The 24,807-nt window shown below is 47.8% G+C and overlaps 1 protein-coding gene across 7 annotated transcripts in view; it reads right to left on the minus strand.

The window, feature by feature from the left end:
• The window catches only part of CPSF160 (cleavage and polyadenylation specificity factor 160), a 135,690-nt gene that overhangs the window by 46,375 nt on the left and 64,508 nt on the right, over positions 1–24,807 (minus strand). For all 7 annotated transcript variants that reach the window (XM_086795164.1, XM_086795163.1, XM_086795162.1 and 4 more), the window contains exon 13: positions 4,613–4,690. In XM_086795164.1, the coding sequence (XP_086651290.1) occupies positions 4,613–4,690 (78 nt within the window). The remainder of the gene's footprint in view (positions 1–4,612; positions 4,691–24,807) is intronic.

Raw genomic sequence — 24,807 nt, forward strand, 5'->3', positions numbered from 1 at the left:
AAAATGCTTTGGACCAATGGATGCTCTCAGCGCGGAGAGAGTTGCCTTGTAAGGAGTCACGACCATTCCATTTTAAATTTGAAAGGACAAGCTTCCAATCAGCAAGTAAGCCAGAAATGAGAGGACAGCCCTTAATTTTGCCAGTAATGTAACCAAGAATAAATTCCCAATGAGTAGGTTGCCAATGGCCAAAAGCCGAAGTCGTCAGATGAAGTAATAAATGACGGATCATCGCTGTCCAAGGTTGAGTGCCTTCCAGAAATTGAAGCATCAGTTTACCTCTGTGGGCAAGAATATGCACCTGTAAATTAAGGATATTCAAGCCTCCATGCATTTTAGGATTGAGGTGCATATATCGATGCAAATTCAAAGATTTCACCCTGAATAAAGCACTGCATAACCATCCATCTGCCTTGGAAGTCATTAAATGCCATGACTGGCTGCAAATGATGTTTCACAAGAAAAAGTACACCCGAAAAGGCATGGTGGCCTGCATAAAAAATATCATAACCAGCATAATGGCCTTGCTGTCCAGCATAGTGATGTTGATTGTGTTCCTGAAGAGCAACGATATCTGGCTGCATATGCTTCAAATATGCCCAAACCATCTTCCACTTTTTAGGGTCACACAAACCCTGTACATTGAGAGTCAAAACTGTGATATATGACATCATATTTATAGTGTATGTACAGCATGAACAAAAAAAGTAGCTCAAGCTTGCATTTCCTCCACAGGGTCTGCACCTCGATCAGGAGGAGGAATATCTATGAGACGGGTGGCTAGCAAGCTAGCAGCCTCTTCTTCAGGAAACAGAGTACGACCTGCAGTTACTGTAGCCCAGGTGATGCCAATTCCAGAATTTTCTTCCGGGGTATGCCCACTGGAGGAGGCTCCATTCCAAGTTCTAGAAGGTAAAGGACGCCTGGGGATAATTGTCCTGCGTGGTGGCTGAGAGGTTTCTTGAAGTATCTTTTCTTTTCCTTTTGGTGAAGAAGTAGAGGGATTAGCCACAGCTACATTCATATCAGAAGAGACTGGCACTTTGCCTTTTTCTTGAGGAATAATAGGAGTCTTCATACTTTTGTTTTTAATCCCTGAAGGACCAGGAGTGTCCTTATTTTGCATTGGGATGGGCAAGGCATCAGGCGGCATCTTATGGAGGACCAGAGGACATTGAGATGCCATATGTCCAAACTTTTTGCACTCAAAGCATGCACCTGCAAAAAGACCCCATTTAAGTCTGAAAAATGCACTCCCCATGGAAACGTTATTTATGGTAACAGCATAAGATTCCGGAGTGGGCTGATCTGTGTCCCATAAAATACAGAATCGATTTGAGTTGCCATTTGGTCTAGGAGGGCATACAACCTTTCCTAGAGATGCTGCAATTTTAGGTAACAAGGAGGCCAAACATTGGGGGAAGTCCACCACTTCTACCCAAACAGGACAGCGATGCTTAATCAAAGCCTGATAGTCTCTGGTGGGGGACCATGGCAATACATGAACCATCTGTTGTCCATAGAAGAGAGGGGAGTGCTCTAAAAGCGTTTGTTTATGGTGCTCATCCACCATAATGACCTCAAAGAAACCTCTTGCCACATAGTGGACTTTGCGAACAAAACAACCACCCAATGTCCGTGTTAACCAATTCCCGACATCAGCAGCAACGGGCATCCTGCCTGGAAAAAAGATAATCACAGCATGCTTTGCATATTCTCGAATGGGATCTATGATTTCATCCACATCCACTGCAAGCCCCACCATAGGAACAGGATCTTTCCAATTCTTGCGTGTATCCTGAAATCCTTCATGCATTACCTCATAAATCAGCCCAGCCTCGGGCGTGTCATGCACAGGGTCATTCTGATCCACACCCTGCTTTTGTTTTTTATGAGCATAATATTTTGTAGGAGAAGCCATGATGTTCTCTCTCTCTCTCTCTCTCTCTCTCACACACACACACACACACACACACACACACACACACAGACTGAGAAGGTGATGTACAGAGAGGAGAAACAAAAGGCAGAAATCGACTGGTTACAATAAGCAGACGCAAAGCACAGGAAGCTAAGAAACGGGCCGCAAGGAAGAAGATGGAAGATGCAGAGAGCAGGTCGCAAGTCGTAGATGAAGAGGCAATCAGGTCGCACGTTGAAATCAGGACACACACACGGGAAGCTTACGCAGGCAAACTGTACGACCTTGCTACGAGACATCCTCCATTGACTCTCCATCAGCTCTTGCAACTTTATCAGATTAGGTCTCTCGACCTCATTCACAAGACGGTCAAAATGCTTGCCCAGCATTCTTGACATAAAACAGTCATTTAACCTATGATTACTCTCCTATTTCACATTCATGCCATGGCCAATAATATTTCTAGGTTATTCAAGGTTCAATTTGTTTGTTCAATATTCCTAAAAATTGTGAGGGAAATTTTGATATGTTACATGACCCATTTTGGGTTCTGGATGACCATTTTTCTAAACTTCCATTATCGAGTTTACTTTACAGTCATAACTAACTTGTTTTTTTAAATATAAATCTCGCTCATATGAAGTCTAAACTGAGTTCTGTTTTCACATATGACCTCCAAGCACTACGTAAATTTTTTATATTCATGCATATTTTTGAGGTGTAATGTTATCTCTCTAGAATTATCTTCTCTCTCTAGCTTCTAACTAGACAAACAAGGTGATTTTCTTATTCTATTTTTTCCAAAATACTGTACACACACACACATATATATATGTGTGTATACATATACATATATGTATATGTATGTGTATACGTGTACATATACATATACCAATATGCATATATGCAAATGTAATATGTATGTGTATATGCATATATATGCATATGTAATATGTATACGTATTGTATTCATAATATGTAAACATATACATATAGATATATGTTATATGTATACACATATTGTATATGTATAACATATATATATATATATATATATATTATGTGTGTGTGTGTGTGTGTGTGTGTATGTAAGTACATGTAAGCTTTGATGGAGGTCAAGGCTGGAAGGGGAACAGGATGAGTGCTTGCAGTAGATGAGCACAATTGCCAATCCATGAGCCTGTCTGTGTCAGCCATAGTTGGAATAGGTAAAAAAGGAAGCAATATTTCAGCAATTTTCTTCCATATTGGCCTATGATGCATTCCCAATGCATAGGTAGCAGTGGCCCGAGGAAAGGATAAGACATATCCTCGATCATCCACCACATCATGTATGTACCTAATTCCCAGTTTCATAAGATTGTATGCCCGAACAGGTTCCTGCAAGGCAAGTGGAGTGTCAAAAATGGCACTCCAATGAATACTTTCCTTCCTCATGGAGTTCATCCCCAAGCAATTACGAGGAGCCCATTTGACCTTAGAGAGAACTTGTTTCCAGTCAAGTATTAAGGCAGTGGAAAAAGGACAGCCAGGTATCCTGCCTTGAAATCTCCCAATAACAACCTCCCAATGATCCGTAATCCAATGACCATAAGCTAAAGTCCTCATGTTGACACACATGGACGCTAACATACAAGTCCATGGCTGTTGTTGGCAGAAGAAAGTGTGCAACATAGTAGCCTTCCTTGCAAGTACATGATATCTTATATTGAGAATATTGAGTCCACCATGCATCTTTGGGGAACACACATCTTTGTAAATTTGTGAACATATAAATATACTGTACTAGACATTACCAAAAAAAAAAAAAGTATGTAAGTACATGTATATACATATTGTATACATGTACATAAACATATATATATATATATATATATACCTAGATGAATCCAAGAACATGCCCAAATTCACCTTTTAGGAACGTACATGTTATATACTCATGGTAGTCAACCCTCAAGACTATATAACTATCAACTCCATTATGCATAGTATATACATATACCTATATGCATATGATACACATTGTATTCATATACATATATATGTAAACATGTACATATACATTATGTATATGTATATAATGTTATGTATGTGTGTGTGTGTGTGTGTGTGTGTGTGTGTATGAAATTTGGAAAGTTTTTCTGGCTATTTGGTCTTCATTTACCCAGACCAGAATTCACTCTTTTCTTCTCATGGGTGCGCTACTGGGCTTTATGGACACTATGGAAAGTTCGCAACCATGGAGTTTTCGGTGATGCGGCTTTTTCTGCTTTTTCTTTCTTTCGGTACTCCCTGCATCAATCTTTCCTCGATTGCATGCAGGTTGACCAAATAGATCATGATGTATATTTGTCTTATATTGACATCTTCAGTTGATGTACTTTGAGACTATCTACTTTGGATAGTCGTCTTGTAAATCTAATATACAAATGATTCCACAAAAAAAAAAAGTGTGTGTGTGTGTGTGTGTGTGTGTGTGTGTGTGTGTGTGTACATACATACATACATACATATATATGTATATGTATTACATATGTAAATGTAAATGTATATGTGTGTGTGTGTGTGTGTGTGTGTGTGTACATGTACATAAACACACACATACCTAAGCATATACATACACATATGTGTATATGCATGTGTGTGTGTGTGTGAAGAAAGCAAAAAAGGTGAGTAGTTGATGACTCGTACCTCTGTTATAAGATCCGGGCGCAATGACTGATGCAAAATTGAGAGAGCCCCATTTTTCCCATGCCCAGAGCAGCATACCTGTGTCATACCAACAAAAACTACTGTGAGCAAACCTAGGGTGTAAGGTAATAGACTACCTTTTTGATTCCTCATATACCGTCAACCACACCAAAAAGAAAACAGATTTTAAAAACCTTGGACATGAATTCATTGCCTAACTAAGCCCATGACAGTCTTCTAGCGTGTCACCAGATATGACCAAGGTAACATATGAAGTTACATAAATGGAAACAGAGTAAATGGGTCAAAGGAAAGAGCTCACATAGGATCATTTTGAGTCTGCCTGGTTCTGATAAGTGTAGACCCAAAACGCAACAAGGGCTTCTGTTTATTTATACTCATTTCCAAAATCCCACAAGTGAAAAGCAGGAAAAAGAAAAGAAATTGTTGAAGAAGCATCTAGCTCATTATTTTCAGCATTAGATAATTGGCATCTGTTGTTGAAACCGCATCTCTCAATGTCGATTGATGCCTTGGACCGTAGGATGATCCTACCTAAGTTTTTTATTAGTTTCGACTGGTTTTGGGCTGCTTTGGACCAAAAGGCCAACAAAGTGAGCAAACAAAGAAAAATAAAAAAAGGCCCTTTTTGGTACATCAATCAAATGCTTGTGGATGAAAGTCTCAAATAGTAGCCAGCACTTCCCGATAACTCGCATATTTTCCTCCTCAAAGGTTTGAGCCTCCTTTGCTGACTTTGGCAAGCCCCCAATCGACACATCTATTGCTAATTTTTCTCTTTGTTGTTTTTCCCTAAGCTTGCTGCTCTAGGTTGACTTCCTTTGCTACCTTTTGCGTTTCAGATGATTTGACTTGCTAACTGATTTGACTTGCTCATAGAGCATTGACTTGCTTGGACCTGTGGAGACCAAACCTTCTAATGGTTTATGAAGGGCCGCCCCACCACCTTATCCAAGGTTGGAGTGTTCTCCAACTCTTAAGACTTGTTTTTGCAGCTGGTTAAACAGTACGCAGCTAATAGATCTGTTCAATGCTCCTGTAGAATGAACAGCTTCTTACACAAGATGAGTGTGTGTGTGTGTGTGTGTGTGTGTGTGTGTGTGTGGTGGCGGTCTCGACCTGCTCGCCTGCTCCCTAGACGATCCGCTCGCCCCCTCTGGGTGAGCTCATGTGGTGACGCGCCTGTTCCTGGACTGTGTCGGGCTCCTTCCTGGACTGTGTCGGCCCTGCAGCTCTCTTCGCTCCCTTCTCTTGTTCCCAGTTGCGCTATTTTTTCTCATCGTCAATCTGCTCTTCTTCCTGTCTTCTGCGACCTGTGTGCGTGTATAGGACTGTGTGTGTGTGTGTGCGCGCGCGCGCGCGCGCCTCCTACAGGTCACTGTTTTTCCCTTCTGTGTAAGATACTTTTCCAATAGAGCTGTTCCCTTTTTTCTAATCTGTGTCTTTCTGCTGAATCGAATAGTCTCGATGGCAGAAACAAGCAAGTTTTATGTCAAGAGAGCTCTTTCCCCTGAACCTAAAAGACAATCAAGGGAAATTCTGCCCCCCATAGCTCCTTCATCTGAAGATGCTTCCTATGTGTTTGATATGTTGAATGAGGATTTTCAACAAAGTAGAAGAGAATGGATACTACCTGCTCCGGAACTCACCTACAAGATGAAGTTGCCTTCTCTTGTGCATCCTCTGAAGAAGCTCTCTCAAACTGCAGTCATCATCTTTTTTCCAGGTAAAATACCCTCGGCTAATGATGTGGGACAATGGGTGAATTCTCTCCTAGGTGGATGCTATGTAGAAGGAGTCTATTTTGCCTCCAGAGGATTTTATGAGGTTCATCTCTTGGATGCATTGACAAAACAAAAGATGCTGGAAATGTCCCCTTTATTTTTTGGTCGTCAAATGGTGCACATCATGCCTTGGTCTCCTAATAAGGATTATCAGAGTCTCATTAAACACCACTGCCCTGTATGGGTTGAAGTTGTTGATTTTCCAGATTACATGAGAACAGAGCTTCCAGGCTTAGCGATGACATTGGGACAAGTGATCTGTCCCCCTCATCCCACAGGTAATAAAAATCGTTTTTGCATCTTATGGGATACTGATAGACCAACCCCCTCTTCTATTGCAGTTGAGATTGAGGGTGTTAATTTGGGAAAGAAATATTTTACTTTGAAATGGGGCATTTTTGCTGGAACTTGTTTCTCTTGTCACAAGTTTGGGCATCTAGCTTCTGAGTGTCCCTCAATCCTTCATCCGCCTCCTCCAGCTGCCATTCCTCAGTCATCTAATAAAGGAGGTCAAAAGACTTATGTGGAAAAGATTGAAGCTAAAGGAGCAAAGCCTTCAGTTCATACAGGGAACCAAGCCAATTCAGCTCAAAACAAGGATAAAGGAAAAAGCAAGCTAGTGGAAAATAATTCATCTTCTCACGAGGGTTGGCAGAATGCAAAGAAGACGGTGCCTCTCAAACAAAGACCTCTCCAATCTCGTAATTGGGATGCTTCTGCTCCATCTCCTGGTCAACCTTCTACCTCTTCGGACAGCCCCATCTCAAAGGCATGGGTCAATGCAGTTAAGAAGGGTATTCCACTTTGTGAAGAAGATGATCTAGTCAGGGAATTGGATTCTGAGGGTCAGCAAGACCCTGTGGCAATGGCAGAGGCCTGATGCCTCCCTTTCTCTTTGAGGACTGCTCATCTCTTGTACATATTTTCATGCGTACTTCTCTTAAATGTTTTTCTTATAACTTACAGGGTCTCTGCAATCAGCATAAATGGAGGCTCCTATGGCATTATATAAATAATACTCATCCAAATGTTGTGTCTGCAAGAGCATAATCAGCATTCTTTTGCTGGCCAGCATGGGTTCTTTTCAGGATATGATATATTTTATGCAGGATCTGGACAATTCACTGGGTTGTGTATTTTAGCCAGACATGATCTGCAGCCCTGTGTAGCATATAATGATTTTTGTGGCCGATGGATGATTATCCAATGTATGATCAATGGAGAGATTTTTGAAATAGGCTCCTTGTATGCCAGCTTCCAGAGCTCAAATGTGGGACTCCATAAACCAATATCCTTGGTCCTCAAATGCTCTTCTTTGTGGGGACTTTAATAATTCTCCTCACTGGAAGGACAATACCACACATAAATCCCATATGCTTCCCTCTGAAATCCAGCAATGGGAACATATGACTTCATCACTTCATACTGCAGATTTATGGACAGCAACTCACCCTTCGGTTTTGGGATTCACATATCATCATAATGCTTTTACAGAATATTGGGCCAGGCTTGATAGATGGTATCTTATTCATGCTCAGCAATATGATGATTATACATGTCAAATGTGGACTGATTATTCTCAACAACTATCTGATCACACTCCACTTTGGCTCAACCTTTCATTTGGTATGCCTCTGGATGATATTCAGCTCTCTTTAGTCAGACATTTGCAGGTTAATCAATTATATCTTTCTCATGAAAAATTCCAACAAATGATCAGATTGGCTTGTAAGCCATTGTTATCCCATGCTTAGGAGGATCTGGATTTTGCTTGGAACTCTTTTGTACATCGTATTCAAAATGTCGTTAAGGAATATGGAAGATGGTACATGGCAGAAACCAGACAGCATATCCAGTGGGCAAAATCATACAAGCAGTCCTTGGTACAGATTAGCCATCAAAGGTCACTTTCTGCTTCTGAACAAAATTCATTGTCTTGTGCTTCTTCCATAATTGATGCTAATGATAAACGCAAGCTTTCCAAATGGCAAACAAGGGCTAGAGTTAAACCTATGCTAGATAAGGGTTGCTCCTCGAAATCTTTCTTTCAAAATTTACACACGTACAGACAAAGTCAATCTATCATGAGAGTCAGGAAACCCGATGGTCTTTGGACCCAGACTTTATCGTAGCTAGAAAAACAATGTCTGGATCATTTTCAGCTTCTTTTTTCTCTACCATCTTCTTCTACACCTCAGGCTGCATTGGCTCGGAGTAGATTTATTGAGCTTGTTTCTCCTATTGTTTCTTTGCAAAAAAATTCAATGCTGGAAATGTCCTTTTCAAATACTGAATTGGATGAAGCCCTCAAGCATTTGGGTAAACATAAATCCCCAGGCTGGGATGGTTTGACGGTTGAATTTTTTGTAGCCTTCTGGGCTGAATTGAAGGGTCCAATCTTGAAGCTCATTAATGTAGCCTGGCAGCATCAACATCTTCCCTCAGCTTGGAAGCATGGTCTGGTTAAGCTTCTGCCCAAAAAACCTTTGTGTGAGACAATGGATGACTGGAGGCCTATCACTTTGATGCCTGTTATATATAAACTTATTGCTAAAATGTTAGTACATCGGATAAAGGATATCCTTCATGATGGACTTCATCCCAGGCAATATGGTTTTGTTCCAAGAAGGCATATACATGATAATATCTCCAATACTCTCATTGCAATGGAATATGCAAAATACTCTGCTCAGGATGTCTTGGTCATGCAGGTGGATGTGGCAAAGACATTTGATACGGTGCAGTGGGATTATGTTTCTCAAATCATGTCTAAACTTGGTTTTGGGCCAAAGCTAGTTAATGTCATATATTGGCTTTACTCAGATTCCACTGCTCAATGCTTTATAGGGAAACATTTGTCTGAGTCTTGGACTCTAGAACGATCAGCTCGACAGGGATGCCCTCTCAGTGCTTTGTTCTATGCTATTGCTTCACATCCTTTGCTTCTTTATATGGATCATCTCGTTGATACTAGACAGTTAGAGGGGCTTCAGATTTTTGGTTCACGGCCTTTCATTGCACAGGCTTATGCAGATGATTCATTCTTCATGCCAAAGAACAGTCCTCTGGAGCTTCGCCTATTGATGGATACTCTTTCAGATTTCGGTTTGGCAGCTGGTCTAAAAATTAATTTTCAGAAATCAAAACTCTTACCTCTCAAGCATTGTGACTGGCATGCTATCCTGTGGCCCGGCCAGATTATTTATCCGGAAAGCATAGTAAGACATTTGGGTTATCCCATTGGCTGGAAAATCAGAAATAAGCAACAAATATCTTGGGTGCTAAACAATATTCAGGACAAATTAGAATATTGGAAGATCTCCACTTGGCCATTGCACGTACGGCTTCGAATTGTTCAGTCCATTGTTCTGGCTTATGTCCAGTTCTACCTTCCTCTCTTACATTGGTCATCTCGAGATCTTTCTTCTTTTATGTCCCAAGCCATGGAGATTTTTTGGAAAACTAAGCTTCATAAAAAAGCTTTAAGGTTGCTCAAAATGGACCTGCTTTGCTCACCAAGAATGCATGGTGGTTTGAATATTATAAACATCAAATTTCATGTGCTGGCAAGAAAGATCACTACGCTCAAAACCTTTTTTCAACAAGAGCAGCCTTGGTCTATCATGTTGGCAATTTTGTGTGGTCAGATGCGCACAAATGCTTATGGTCGTTGGTTAGTTGATCCATCGGAAGTAGTACTTGGCAAATTTCAAGGTAAAATCCCTGGTTGTCCATTTTCTACTTCCTTGATTTAGGATTGGAAGAAAGTGCTCTCTCGCATCAAATGGTCTCCCCATTCTGCCTCTATAGCTTCCTCGCTTCGAATGGAAAGCATACATTGGAGTGCTGTTTTTTACTCTCCCCTTGCTGTACAACAACCAATCAGAGCTTACAATCTTATGAAGTTGGGCATCCGGTTCATTGATGACGTGGTAGATACTAGAGGGCAAATTCTTTCTTTTCCGGCAGCATGCCAACAATACAATCTTGGGATGCATCATAGATTTATATGGAAAGCTATTGCAGATCTCTTACACCCTTTCATTTCGATTCCAACATTGGATGTAAGAGACAGGCAAAAACTACGTGCTGGGCTTGCCGCCAATGGTCCCCAGGCAAGACGAGGCCGAGAACCCAGCATATGACCCTGCTCTGTACAAACCGCTGGGCTCCAGATGAGCGGCTGTCTGGCCCGCTCCTCAACACAAGCAGGAGGTCTCTGAGAGAGCCCCGGTCTCAGCAACTCCCAAGCTCTCAGGATGCTCAAGGCAAATCTGTCCTCCCATCCTCTACTGAGGCCTGTCCTCCTCATCTCTATGAAGATCCATCATATCTCTGCTGCCCAAGTGCCCCCTGCTGGGGGAGCCGGAGCCTGCAGCCGCTACAAAAGAAGCTCTTTCCAAGGCTCAGCGCCTGAAGCAGCCCCCGAACAATAAGCTTCCCCAATAAGGCTCTACTCTGATCAACTGGATCTATAATGCCCAAATGACTGCCCAAGCAACCTTTGCCCGGGCTGGCTGACCATCGCGTCCAGACCAAAGAAAGTTCCTGATCAGCTTCTAAACCTGGCTGATGCAAGAGCTCGAGAAGATCCAGCAAGACGTAATATACCACATGGTCGCTAAAAGCACCTGATTTGCCACAACTACCCTCCCCGCCAAGGATAGCCGAGCTGTACTCCAATACAAAAGCTTCTTCCGAATGCTCAGAAGAAGCGGGGCGATCTACTGCTCAGGTGACAAATCTAGTCCAATCTGGCATCCCAAATATCGCACTGTTGTGCCAGGAGGAATCCATCTAAATCCCAGGTCTGGGCTCCATGCCGGAGTGGGAGCGCTACTGATTCAAAAGGCCACTGTCTTGCGCCAATTGATCAATGCTCCCGAAGCTGCACTAAAAACCTGAAGCGGCTGCTTTGCCCGATGAAGATTGGCCTCCTGGCCATGCAAAAATAAGCCCGTGTCATCATCAAACTCAGCATCGAGCAGGTCCTCCCCCCGGACTGGGAGTTGGAGTCCTCTCAAACCAACCTCCTTTGCCGTCAGATACATGCTCATAGCCTCAGCAAAGAAGAGAAAAAGAAACGGGGCGAGAGGACACCCTTGACAGACTGATCTGGTCAGCTCAAAACTCGGCCCCCGTCCTCCTGCAATCAGCACCTGGCTCCGAGCTATGGAATACAGAGCCGCCACCCCTCGAATCCAACCTGGCTCAAAGCCCAGGCGAAGCATAGTGCCCTCTAAGAATCCCCAATCGACTCTATCGTATGCCTTCTCAAAATCGAGAAGCATCACGACCAAGTCCTCACCAAGAAATCTAGCTCGGGACGTCGCCTCCCAGAAGGTGAAGATGTTGTCAAGGATACTACGCTCCTTGACGAATCTTGTCTGGGTAGCATGAATCAACTCCCCCAGGAAGGGCTGGATCCTCAAACTCAAGGCCTTTGCTAAGACCTTGTAGACAGTATTGAGGATCGTAATAGGTCTCCAATGCCGAATATCATCTGATACTCCCTCCCCCTTGGGGATAAGAAAGATCAAGCCCTCTGAAAAGCTCTGTGGCATCACCCCAGTGTCCAAAACATACTGGAAACCCCTGCGGGAGGCCTAGCCCCAAAAGGTCCCAATAGCGCATAAAAAAGGCAGGCGTCAATCCGTCCTCTCCTGGGCAACTATGACGCGGAAGGACCCTCAAGGCCTCAGCAAGCTCGACCTCTGAAAGAGGCCCTCCCAGAACTGTACGCATACGATCTGTGACCCTCCTTTGCACATGGGCCCACACAGTCTGTCTGCAAGCATTCCGAGCCTCAATGGCTGGCTCCGCTGAAAGCAGGTCTCTATAGAACTCAGTGGCAATGGCTCTGATCTCCTCGGGCTCAGTAGCTACCGATCCGTCCGGCCTCCCGAGCTGGCGGACTCCTGCTCGAGCATGGCGGGGTCCAGTAATCTCGAAAAACTCCCCAGTCACTCTATCACCAAGCTGCGTCCACTGAGAGGCCTGGCGACGATAGTAGAACTCATGTCTCTGCTCCTCTGCCTCTCTAACCTCCTGGCGTGCCTGGCTCAGCTGGGACGCCACCCACTCACATGCAGGCTGTTGCTCCTGGAGGCGCTGAAGCGAAGCAAGGCTACGTCTCAGCCGATGCTCCCGCTTGCGAGTCTCTCCCAGCCGTGTCAAGGCTGCTGCGTGCAGAAAAGAGCTAAGCTCGATGACTCCCTAGGCACACTGGCCTGCTGCATCCTGGTCAGAGCTCTGACTATCATGCCATATCCTCTCAATGTCCTCAGCGAGACTAGGATCTGTAAGAACCCTCTCTGGGATCCTCAACTGCAAGCTGGTCTCCCGTGTCCTCTCCTCAAGTGTCAAAATAACTGGTGCATGGTGTGAAAAAGAGGTGCCAGCGAGAATGCCAACGGAGCCCCCTCGCTCCCCTATCCAGTCGCCCACATAGAAGAGATCAATCCGTGATAGATTAGTCCCTCCCTACCGGCGATCCGACCGAGAGAAACTAAGACTGTCCTGAGAGCGGGAGAAGGCCCCATGCTGCCATGCATCAGTGATCCTCAGTGTGACATGCAAAATCGCTCCCAAGCTGCAAGCTCCGTGCCGTGCACTGTAACATGACTGCCTCCCACCCTATCGGCCGGGTCCTCAAGCATGTTGAAGTCTCCCCCGACACACCAATGTGCGGCCTCTGGCAATGCATCCGTAACCTGGGTCAAGAACTCTGCTCTGGCACTAGCATGGTTGGGCGCATAGACATTGAGCACGCCAAAGAGCTCATCATGCGTCCTCAGAATGACATACTGTGCTCTACGAGGCACAATGATCCCGCGATCCACAATGGCCTGCCGCCGCCATACATCCGCAATGACCATACATACTCCTCCCTGCCCACCCAAAGGGCCAAACCCTGCAGACCAAAAGGTGTCCAATCTACCAGGCATCACCGAACCATATCTCCGGATCCTGCTCTCACCCAAGTGGTGCTCGTGCATCATCAAAATATCAATGCTGGCCCCAACCAGGCATCTCTCAAGCTCCTGCCTCAAGCAACCACGATAACGTATATAATGTGCTCCGCCAAGGCCCTGTACATTCCATGAGATGATCCTCATGGATGACCTGCTAATGTGGATGCTCTCTCAGCCGTGCGGCGGGCCTTCGCTAGCGGCTTGGATGGAGAATAGTCCCCATCCGAGCGGCTACGAATCTGCCCACCCGGTGTGCTGCAAGAATCACGGATCAGGCGCCAGTGGGGCTGTGTCCCATGGCGACTGCCTCCCGCTCAGCCAGAGCAACCTCATGAATGCATACATATCCAGGGTCGCGCGCTAAGTCTGCCACTATGCGAACGACCAAATGACGAATCCCTGAGGCGTCCACACTCCCGGGATCCAAGAAAAAATGAGCCAACTCCCATAGTCGGCCTATCACATCTGTCACCTCCAGATCGCTCACATGGTGAGAAAACTCAATTGCTTGAGTCTTCAAAGTACTAAGAGCGAGCTCCTGAGTCCACTCCCGATCGCATGGGCCACAGAGAGGGAAAGAGAAGGCCACTGCTGAATCAAGTGCCTCCTCCCCGCGGGCCGGAGGTATCACTACATGCACTCTGATGGGTGCTGGCTCATAGGGGCCCTCTGCTCCAAAAAGCCGTGTGAAGGAGTAATCAAAAGCCTCCGAGCGCTGTCTAGTGCTGAGACGACTCAGCCGACTACGGATAGATGATATCCGTGAAGCCCGAATCGGCATGGTGAGTCTCCTCTGCGGTGCTCGTGCAAGGTCGGTGCTCAGAGCCCTCCGGACTGCAGGTGAACGCCAGGGGACTGCCAGGGCCTCCCAGGGAGCTGAGGCGGGGGGGGGGGGGGGGGGGAGGGAGGAGGAGGAGCCGCTGCCGAAACCGGAGCGGGGACGGGAGGAGGAGAAGATGGAAGCGAGGCGGGAGGGGAGGACGAGGGAGGAGGGGGTGGGGGCGAAGGAGGGGGTGCTGGCATCTCCTGGTCCTCAGTCGGCGCTGGGGTCTCCTCCTGGAGGGGAGCAAAGCTGTTCCTCACGGGAACCCAGTGGTGCTGAGACTGTGGGGCCGCTGCATCGGTCCCTGGGCATGCTGCTATGACTGTCTTCCTCGACGGCGCCCCTGCCCAGGCTGCCACTCGGAGGTCTCTGTGGGCTGAGCAGGTGTCCCGGAGGCTGCCTGCCGAGCCGCGTCTATGGACGGGCCATCAGGGGCCTGCTGCGGCGGTAAAGGTCGGGGTCTCCTGCGAGGGCAGGCCTTGGCCAGGTGGCCGACCTGCCTACAAATAAAGCACTAATTCGGGAGCCCCGAGAACTCCACTCTCTGATCAATCCATCCCCCCCCTATCCTAGGTAGCTGAATGACCTTCGGAAGGGAGGAGATGTCAGAAACCAAAACTCTGACTGAAGGTAGCCCTGCTGCTCTAGCCACCACTGAAGCCGCTGTGGGGCCAGTCTCGAGCACCGAGCCCACCAGTGCTCCTAGCCTGGAGAGGAGCGGCAGCAGGTACTCGCGGCGGAGTCCAGGGAAGCAAACTGTAACATGGAAAAGGCGCTCTCCCTGCTCGGCCGCTGCTGGGTCAAAGCCATGCTACCAAGGTCTGAAGAATGCTCGAGCGTCCCTGATGTCGAGGGGGCTCATGGCAAGGACCTGGGCCACGCTCTGGGCTGTCTCGAACTCGATCTGATAGTGTCCACGGCCCAGTAGCTGGACGTCCAGGATCTTGCCCACATCTGCAAGCAAGCGGGCCTGAAGAAGATCCCGGATCTCCCCTCTGCTGGGGCGAGTGCCGACTATACGGCAGATGGTGGAATGTGCCTGGAGGCGTTCCACCTCTGCGGCGAGGCTCGCTTCCTCTTCTGGCGAAAGAGAAAGCCTGATGGGGGTATCCTCAGGGGCGGGCAAGGGGGCTGCAGAAGAGTCCCTCTGAGATGGGGCGGGAGGAGCCTCCATCAGAGTCTGAAGCTATGGCGAAGGCGGAGCAAAAACGGAGAGACCTACAGGAAGCCGAGCTGCACACGGAGGGCGGAGGGAGAAGACGGAAGGATTTTTATTATTATTTTTTTTTTTTAAACGGGGAGGGAAGGGAAAGGCGGCGAAGCAAACCCTAGGGAGGGAGGGGAGGCGGACAGGCGGCGAAGCAAACCCTAGGGGGAGGGGGGGCGGAAGCAGCGCGAAAGAGGGGCGGGGGGAAAAGAGGCGAAGGGGGGGGGACGGGGCGCTGAAGTGGGGGGGCGCGAAGGCGAGAAGATGGGGGCGCTGAAATGGGGGGGCGAAGGCGAGGAGATGGGGGCGCTTCAGCGCAGGAGAGCAAGGCGGATGGGGGGCGCATAAACAAGGGCAGGCGGGAGGGAGAGGACGCGAGGGTGAATGGCGTGCAGGTAGTGCGAGCAGGGGGATGGCCGGAGCTTCAGCGAGCGAATGCAGATTGTGTATATGAAAACTCAAGTTTAGTACCCATATTGGCTTGACTGTAGAGTTCTTTCAAACGTTTTGGAATATTTTGAAATCGGCAATTTCGCTTATGGTAAATCACCGTTGGAATGTTGGACACTTGCCATACTCTTGGAAAGAAGGTTTGCTGAAATTACTGCCCAAAAAACAACTTAGTGAAACTATATCGAACCCTTATCTTTTGACCCATACAAATATCACACTCTAATAAGTGGATGCCACATGGCACACTTATCTTATCCATTTGTTAATGGTGTGCTCACACTACTAGAACAATCACAACCCTTTTAAAGGCTGTCCACACACACACAAACAAGGATTCACACACGACGTGGACACACATGAGGCTCCAAATCCCAACACATACCAATGTATGTATACATGTGCACAAGGCCGCTTGTTACAAGGGAGCATGCATTGAGTTGGGGCCGTATGGGCAGCTCTGAAGAGGGGTTGAAACTGTTACAAATGACATTGTGATGTGTTGTATGTGCAGCAAGCATAAAAACAACATAGCTAGAAGGAGGTGTTGGCACATGCGCAGGCTGTTCTTTAAACATTGTGAGCTTCATTTGTATGTATGAAAGCCTAAAGGAGGCTGTATCAGCGGCTAAGTTGCATATGCAGACAACACGTGGTGCTCCAGACCGAGCATGTGCAGAAGGCCCTTGCTTTTGCATAGGAAGAGATTTGAGATCAAGTTTCAAGCTTCATCAACAACAAAAGTGATGTCTGCATCAGCACTAAAGTTTCTGCTTTTTGTATGCTTTTGTTCATGAAAATCTGAATTACTGAGTGATAAGTTTCAATAGGCTTCCACAAAGCATTGCATCAGAGTTTGATAATAAAAGAATACCAAAGTAGGGAACCAGGTCATCTTCGGTCCCCAATGCAGTGTACAAAGCGCACGCGCGCGCACACACAAGCACACAAGGTTTAGGTTAAAGTTGGAGATTTTGTAGAGAATTGGCCCATATGGTAGGTCTTCCCTAAAAAAGGACAAAAAAAGCCTCCAAAACACAAGTTAAGGCAAGTTAACACAATTAGCCAACTTAAGTGGCCTACTTTTTTTATAAATAGGAGCACTCCCCCCCCTATTCTGTGCATCTTTTACAAGCCAAGCCTTTTAGGAGCAACCAAGAGAGAGAAAATCAAGTCAAGAAGAGTAGTGGATTACAGAGATATTTTGGGCACCACACACAAGCGAGGCCTACCATGCCCCCCTCACATATTCAAGTGCAGCACAGGAGGGATCCAAGTTGGGACCTCCATCCAAGGCCTGGTTTCTTGCTCTATTCGGAGAAGAACTCAATTTTTGTGAACCACACTCCCTCACATCATCTTCATGACATCACTCAAGTGCAGCACAGGAGGTTCCAAGTTAAGACCTCAGTCCAAGGCTTGGTTTCTTGCTCGAAGAATTTAATTTTCACAAAATTTATTTTGTGCTTCCAAAAACCATGCTTCCATTAGTGCTATTCTGACATTCGTTGTAAAGCTCTTGTACCTATGTGGTAAGAGTTTTCAGAGATAGAAAGAAGAGAGCAACGAAATTCAAACCACAACACACAAAATAGCCCTAAACTATTGTATTTGTATTCTAAACAAGAAAAATGTTACAACAGAATTTTCCAACAAAAGATGACTGAAAATGTTGACCACAATACTCATCTCAATACTGTGTTGTAGTTTCTCCTTTGCCAGCCCTTGCACCGTAAAATTGCTATGTTGACTTGAACGCTTGAAAAAGCAGATGGAAACACCTCCGCATAAGGTAGTGTTTCCAAACCTTTAGAGCATGAATTACAGCAATGAGTTCTTACTCATAGACACCCATATGTTTCTGCAAACATCTGCTTTCATAGGCTACTGCATGTCCCTCTTGATTATTGAGGGCAGCTCCAATACATTCTCCTGATGCATCACATTCAACTAAAAAAGGCTTATGTAAAATCAAGCACAATAAGCACGAGTCTTGTTGCAATGGCATTCTTAAGTGTTGTGAAAGCATTGGACTCTGCTTCCTCCCAAGTCTCTGAACTAGAGCATGGGAAGTCTTTCCTTGTACATCTGGTATAGTATTAACTTGCGGCTTCTTATCCTTCCCGCTTAACCACTTCAGGCAATGTCTAAGCACATGCTCTTTACTGCCACACTAGAAACATTTGCATTCCTTCATATATTCAACTTTATCTTGCCTAGAGAGGCCCAGATTGTCCTTTTTTTCTTTCTTTTTAGGGGGGCTGATTTGATTCAAGATTTGCAGCCCTCTTTTTTCCACTTTGCATCACGTGATTCGGGCGTCTCTTGCTATCCCGATTTCGGCAATTTCAGACCAGCTTTATGGTCCTTACCCAAGAGAATCCCACTCCTTAATGATCTCTCTCTCGAAATGGGGAGGTAGAAACTGCTTGTGGAATGTCTCTTTAAAATCTTTCCAAGTCTTTGGTGCAATGCCCAAAAGCCTTTCGGCTAACCACCAAGAGCTAGCAGTACCCTTAAGAAGATGGCCCACTTGTCGAAGCTTTGATTTCTCTGTATAATCTTCTTCCAAATAGGCTATCTCCAATTGAGATATAAAGGCCAATGCCTTATCTACATTCAAATCCCCTTGACAATCATCAAATTTACATGTTTATTATGTTTTAAACTCTACACTCCCTTGATGCTAAGGGGTGGAATCCTCTGATATGGCATCTTCCATAATACATATTGCAAGCCCAGTGGGGCATGCCGTGATAAATTCCACTACGTAGCTAAGAGATATAAAATAGAGAGAGGAGAGAGAGAGAGAGAGTGAAGGGTTTAGGGAACTTTGCACAGTACACACACACTGAGCGGGGAACACGCCCCACCCCCTTTTAAGAATTTATTCAAGAACAATCCACAGCTCACGAGCCTGGATCAATACATCAGTGAATCCAAAAGCAAACAAATATGCCTGTACAAACCCAAGTCGAAGTCGATGTCGAGGCAAGAGATCCTGATGCCGAGCACACCACGGGGATGACCCACAAGATCTCTCATTGGGCTAGTACCAGATCCAAGTCCAAATCCAAATCCAAAACCAAATCCAAGTCCAAGGAATCCCCAAGCTTGTAAGCAAGATACACTGGAGATTCATGTAGATGACGAAGTTTATGTAATTCAGTAGTAAACTCAATGCCCAATGCGGTGTAGAAGTAGTCCACAAAGACAGGCCGCACGAAGGAGTATATACCAGACCAAGACCACGGCTGCAAGGCAATACGACAATCGATAGATAGCACAGATCAACAATAGTCTATGGCAGCAAGTGTACGGCTCAAATCAATAGAGCAATCGTACAGCAAATGTACGGCAGCAGACACTACAGGCAGGCAACACTAAAATCAACAGCAACAATACTTGGTCGCGGCGGCGCTGATATCAGCAGGCACAGGCAGCGGTTCTGTTGGCGGCAGCCAGGCAACTGTCGGCTAGCGCTGGCAGCGGTGCTGGCTGGCGCTTGGTGGTGCTGTCAACTGGCGGCTCAGGAGGTGTTGAATAGAAGGCGCAGGTGGCGGCAATTGTTCATCCATGCAAAGGCTTTCCTACATAGGTTTTGGGCTACGAGTCACCATGGCTCTCTTCCTGCATTTGCATGCCTCCACTAGGTCCACCAAAAAGGGATCTAGGCAAAGGTACCACCCGTGGTGCGTGTGAATGCACTGATAGAGTGTGAGTGTCCCCTTCTGCATGTGTCTGAGCTATCTGAGCAACCCTTTTTTTTTTTCCGAGAAAAGATCCTTTCATTAGTTATATAAAAAAACGCCCGTTGGGCTACAAAAAACCCTCCTCTGCTCGTAAGAAAGCAGAGCAGAGATCCAATCAAGGCAGCTAGGGAGACTCTCCCTAGGTGCAAAAGAGTACAAATATCAGTACAAAGAACTGAGAGGCTATATCATACAATAGGAGGGGGGAAAAGCCAAACAGGTGGCCTGTAGTGCCAGCCGGGGGGTACCCGCGTGTAGGGTATAGAAGGGGCCGCTGCGCCAAGTGGTGTGAAAGGCCTGGCGCCACAAGATCGCCTCATCCGAGTCGCCCCGGATGCGGTCATACTGTCCTCGCAGGGTGTGGATCAACTCCTGCCAAATACCCCGAACAGTCTCTGCTGGTGGCTCCAGTCTCCCCTCAAAAGCCCTGAAACACCGGGCTCTCCAGGTGAACCAGATGGTGAGGCTGCTGAGGAGCTCCCATCGTAGATCCCTCTCCTGTGTCCAGCCGGCGGACGAGAAATCCGGAGAAGGAACAAGGCGAGGCTGGCCCCTAATGAATCTGATGGCCTGGCTGTCCTGCTCCATCTCATATCCCAGAGCAAGCCCTGACGAAGTCGACCAAGCAGCGGCACCCCACGTATACATGGCCTCAGGAGAGAGGGGGGCCAGAATGCGCAGCATCCGCAGCCAAGTCTGTTGCGCCTATGGACAGTCCCATAGGCAGTGTCTCTGTGTCTCCAAAGGGTGGCCGCATTGGACGCAGGCCGCCGAAAGACCACTATAGACAAGCCAGGTGCCAACTGCAGAGCCCCTGTGGGCGACCAGCCACTGGAAAGTCGAGATCCTGCGTGCCTGTCGACTAGCCCAGAGCCTGGTCCAAAAATCCTCCAGGAACTCCTGTGAGAGTCCCTGTAGCCGCCAATGCTCCGATGCAACTGGAGAGACCATCCTCCTCGCAGTCAAAATATGTCTCCCCAACCGAACAGTGTACTGTAAAAAGGCGATCTCTGTGGCCTCGAGGGATGCATAAGGATCATGCCACTCGTACTCGCTAGGGTCCCACTGGAGCCGGGCCAAGGGACGCGCAGCATATGCCCATATGCGCCAATCAGAGTCCACATCTGCAGGGTCTGGATCAATATGCCACTTCCGGGAAGCAGCGGCCACTAACCGTATCCTTTGAAAGATGCACTCTGCAACCAAAGGCGACTCCGCCTCCACTCTCTGAAGTCTGCCCTCATCCTGGATCTCATAGTAGAGGCATCTACCATCCTCAGTGCAAGCTCTGACAGCAATCAGGATCTCCAACTGTGTAAAGGCTCCCATCCACCGTGGGGCCACTGGCTCGAGAGGCGTGAACCACTCCTCTATGACTGCCTCCTGAATGTCATCCCTCATAATCAGCCCCCCTCTGAAGTGACTCAGCCTCTCCACATGGATCTCCTCTGGGAGACTGCAAAAGGCCTGCCAATCTCCAAAACTACGTGCTGGGCCTGCCGCCAATGGTCCCCAGGCTAGACGAGGTCGAGAACCCAACATAGACCCTGCTCTGTGCGTACCGCTGGGCTCCAGATGAGCGGCTGTTTGGCCCGCTCCTCATCACAAGTAGGAGGTCTTTGAGAAAGCTCCGGTCTCAGCAACTCCCAAGCTCGCAGGATGCTCAAGGGAAATCTATCCTCCCATCCTCTACTGAGGCCTGTCCTCCTCATCTCTATGAAGATCCATCGTATCTTTGGTGCCCAAGTGCCCCCTACTGGGGGAGCCCTAGCCTGCAGTCACTGAACAAGAAGCTCCTTCCAAGGCTCAGCACCTGGAAGCAGCCCCCGAACAATAAGTTTCCCTAATAAGGCTCTACTCTGATCAACTGGATCTATAATGCCCAAGCCCCCTTGGGCCAGCGGAAGAGTAATAACTGCCCAAGCAACCTTAGCCCGGGCTGGCTGACCATCCCTCCCAGACCAAAGAAAGTTCCTGATCAGCCTCTGTACCTGGCTGATGCAAGAGCTCGAGAAGATCCAGCAAGACGTCATGTATCACATGGTCGCTAAAAGCACCTGATTTGTCACCACCACTCTCCCAGCCAAGGATAGCCGAGTTGTACTCCAATACAAAAGCTTCTTCCGAATGCTCAGAAGAAGCGGGGCGATCTGCTGCTCAGGTGACAAATCCAGTCCAATCTGGCATCCCAAATACCGCCTTGCTGTGCCAGAAGGAATCCATCTAAAACCCGGGTCTGGGCTCCATGCCGGAGTGGGAGCGCTACTGATTCAAAAGGCCACTGTCTTGTGCCAATTGATCAATGCTCCCGAAGCTGCACTAAAAACCTGTAGCGACTGCTCTGCCCTCTGAAGATTGGCCTCCTGGCCATGCAAAAACAATCCCGTGTCATCAGCAAACTCAGCATCGAGCAGGTCCTCACCCCGGACTGGGAGCTGGGGTCCTCTTAAACCAACCTCCTCTGCCGTCAGATACATGCTCATAGCCTTAGCAAAGAAGAGAAAAAGAAACGGGGCGAGAGGACACCCCTGATGGACTGATCTGGTCAACTCAAAACTCGGCCCCCGTCCTCCTGCCATCAGCACCTGGCCACGAGCTGTGGAATATAGAGCCGCCACTCCTCGAATCCAAACTGGCTCAAAGCCCAGGCGAAGCATGGTGCCCTCTAAGAAACCCCAATCGACTCTATCGTATGCCTTCTCAAAATCAAGAAGCATCACGACTAGGTCCTCACCGAGAAATCTAGCTCGGGCTGTCGCCTCCCAGAAGGTGAAAATGTTGTCAACGATACTGCGCTCCTTGACGAATCCTGTCTGGGTAGCATGAATCAACTCCCCAAGGAAGGCCTGGATCCTCAAACTCAAGGCCTTTGCTAAGACCTTGTAGACAGTATTGAGGATCGTAATAGGTCTCCAATGCCGAATATCATCTGACACTCCCTCCCCCTTGGGGATAAGAAAGATCAAGCCCTCTGAAAAGCTGTGTGGCATCACCCCAGTGTCCAAAACATAGTGAAAGCCCCTACGGAGGCCTGGCCCCAAAAGGTCCCAATAACGCATAAAAAAGGCAGGCGTCAATCCGTCCTCCCCAGGGCAACTATGGCGTGGAAACCTCTGAGAGAGGCTCACCCAGAACTGTGCGCATACGATCTGTAGACTGTGACCCTCCTCTGCACATGGGCCCACACAGTCTGTCAACGAGCATCCCATGCCTCCGTGGCTGGCTCCGCTGAAAGCATGTCTCTATAGAACTCAGTGGCAATGGCTCTGATCTCCCCGCGCTTAGTGGCTACCGATCCGTCCTGCCTCCTGAGCTGGCGTACTCCTGCTCGAGCATGGCGGGGTCCAGTAATCTCAAAGAACTCCCCAGTCACTCTATCACCAAGCTGCGTCCACTGAGAGGCCTGGCGATGATAGTAGAACTCATGTCTCTGCTCCTCTGCCTCTCTAACCTCCTGAGCTGGCGTACTCCTGCTCGAGCATGGCGGGGTCCAGTAATCTCAAAGAACTCCCCAGTCACTCTATCACCAAGCTGCGTCCACTGAGAGGCCTGGCGATGATAGTAGAACTCATGTCTCTGCTCCTCTGCCTCTCTAACCTCCTAGCATGCCTGGCTCAGCTGGGACGCCACCCACTCACATGTAGGCTGCTGCTCCTAAAGGCGCTGGAGCGAAGCAAGGCTACGTCTCAAACGACGCTCCCGCTCTCGTGTCTCTCCTAGCCGTGTCAAGGCTACAGCGTGCAAAAAAGAGCGGAGCTCGATGAGTCCCTGGGCACACTGGCCTGCTGCATCCTGGTCAGAGCTCTGGCTATCATGCCATATCCTCTCAATGTATTCAGAAAGACTAGGATCTATAAGTACCCTCTCTGGGATCCTCAACTACAAGCTGGTCTCCCCTGTCCTCTCCTCAAGGGTCAAAATAACTGACGCATGGTCTAAAAAAGAGGTGCCAGCGAGAATGCCAACGGAGCCCCCACGCTCCCCGAACCTGTCGCCCACATAGAAGCGATCAATCCGTGATAGATTAGTCCCTCCCTGCCGGTGATCCAACCGAGAAAAACTAAGACTGTCCGGAGAGCGGGAGAAAGCCTCATGCTGCCATGCATCAGTGATCCGCAGTGTCATGCAAAATCACTCCCAAGCTGCAAGCTCCGTGCCATGCACTGTAACATGACTGCCTCCCACCCTATCGGCCGGGTCCTCAAGCATGTTGAAGTCTCCCCCGACACACTAGTGTGCGGCCTCTAGCAATGCATCCGTAACCTGGGTCAAGAACTCTGCTCTAGCACTAGCATGGTTGGGCGCATAGACATTGAGCACGCCAAAGAGCTCATCATGCATCCTCAGAATGACATATTGTGCTCTAAATAGGCACAATGACCCCGCGATCCACAATGGCCTACCACCATACATCCGCAATGACCATACATACTCCTCCCTGCCCACCCAAGGGGCCAAACCCGACAGACAAAAATGTGTCCCATATACCAGGCATCACCGAACCGTATCTCCGGATCTTGCTCTCACTCAAATGGTGCTCCTGCATCATCAGAATATCAATACTGCCCCCAACCAGGCATCTCTGAAGCTCCTGCCTCAAGCAACCACACGATAACGTACATAGTGTGCGCCGCCAAGGCCCTGTACATTCCATGAGATGATCCTCATGGATGACCTGCTGAGGTGGAGGCTGTCTCAGCCGTACGGCGGGCCTTCGCAAAGCGGCTTGGATGGAGAATAGTCCCCATCCGAGCGGCTACGAATCTGCCCACCCGGTGTACTGCAAGAATCTCGGATCAGGCGCCAATGGTTGTGTCCCATGGCGACTGCCTCCCGCTCAGAGAGAGCAACCTCGTGTATGCATACATAATCAGGGTCGCGTGCTAGGTCTGCCACTATATGCGAACCACCAAATGTCGAATCCCGGAGGCATCCACACTCCCGGTATCAAAGAAAAAATGAGCCAACTCCCAGAGTTGGCCTATCACGTCTGTCACCTCCAGATCGCTCACATGGTGAGAAAACTCAATTGCCCGAGTCTTCAAAATGCTAAGAGCGAGATCCAGAGTCCACTCCCGGTCGCTAGGGCCACACCGATTCCAACATTGGATGTAAGAGACAGGCTTCAAGATTGGCATCTTCAGTCTTCAGGTTCAAGATTATCCTCTCAATCTTTGCATCTAT

This window comes from Cibotium barometz, chromosome 62 (genome assembly GCF_041138505.1).
Source record: "Cibotium barometz isolate CiBa-2024 chromosome 62, ASM4113850v1, whole genome shotgun sequence".
In the NCBI taxonomy this organism is placed as follows: domain Eukaryota; kingdom Viridiplantae; phylum Streptophyta; class Polypodiopsida; order Cyatheales; family Cibotiaceae; genus Cibotium; species Cibotium barometz.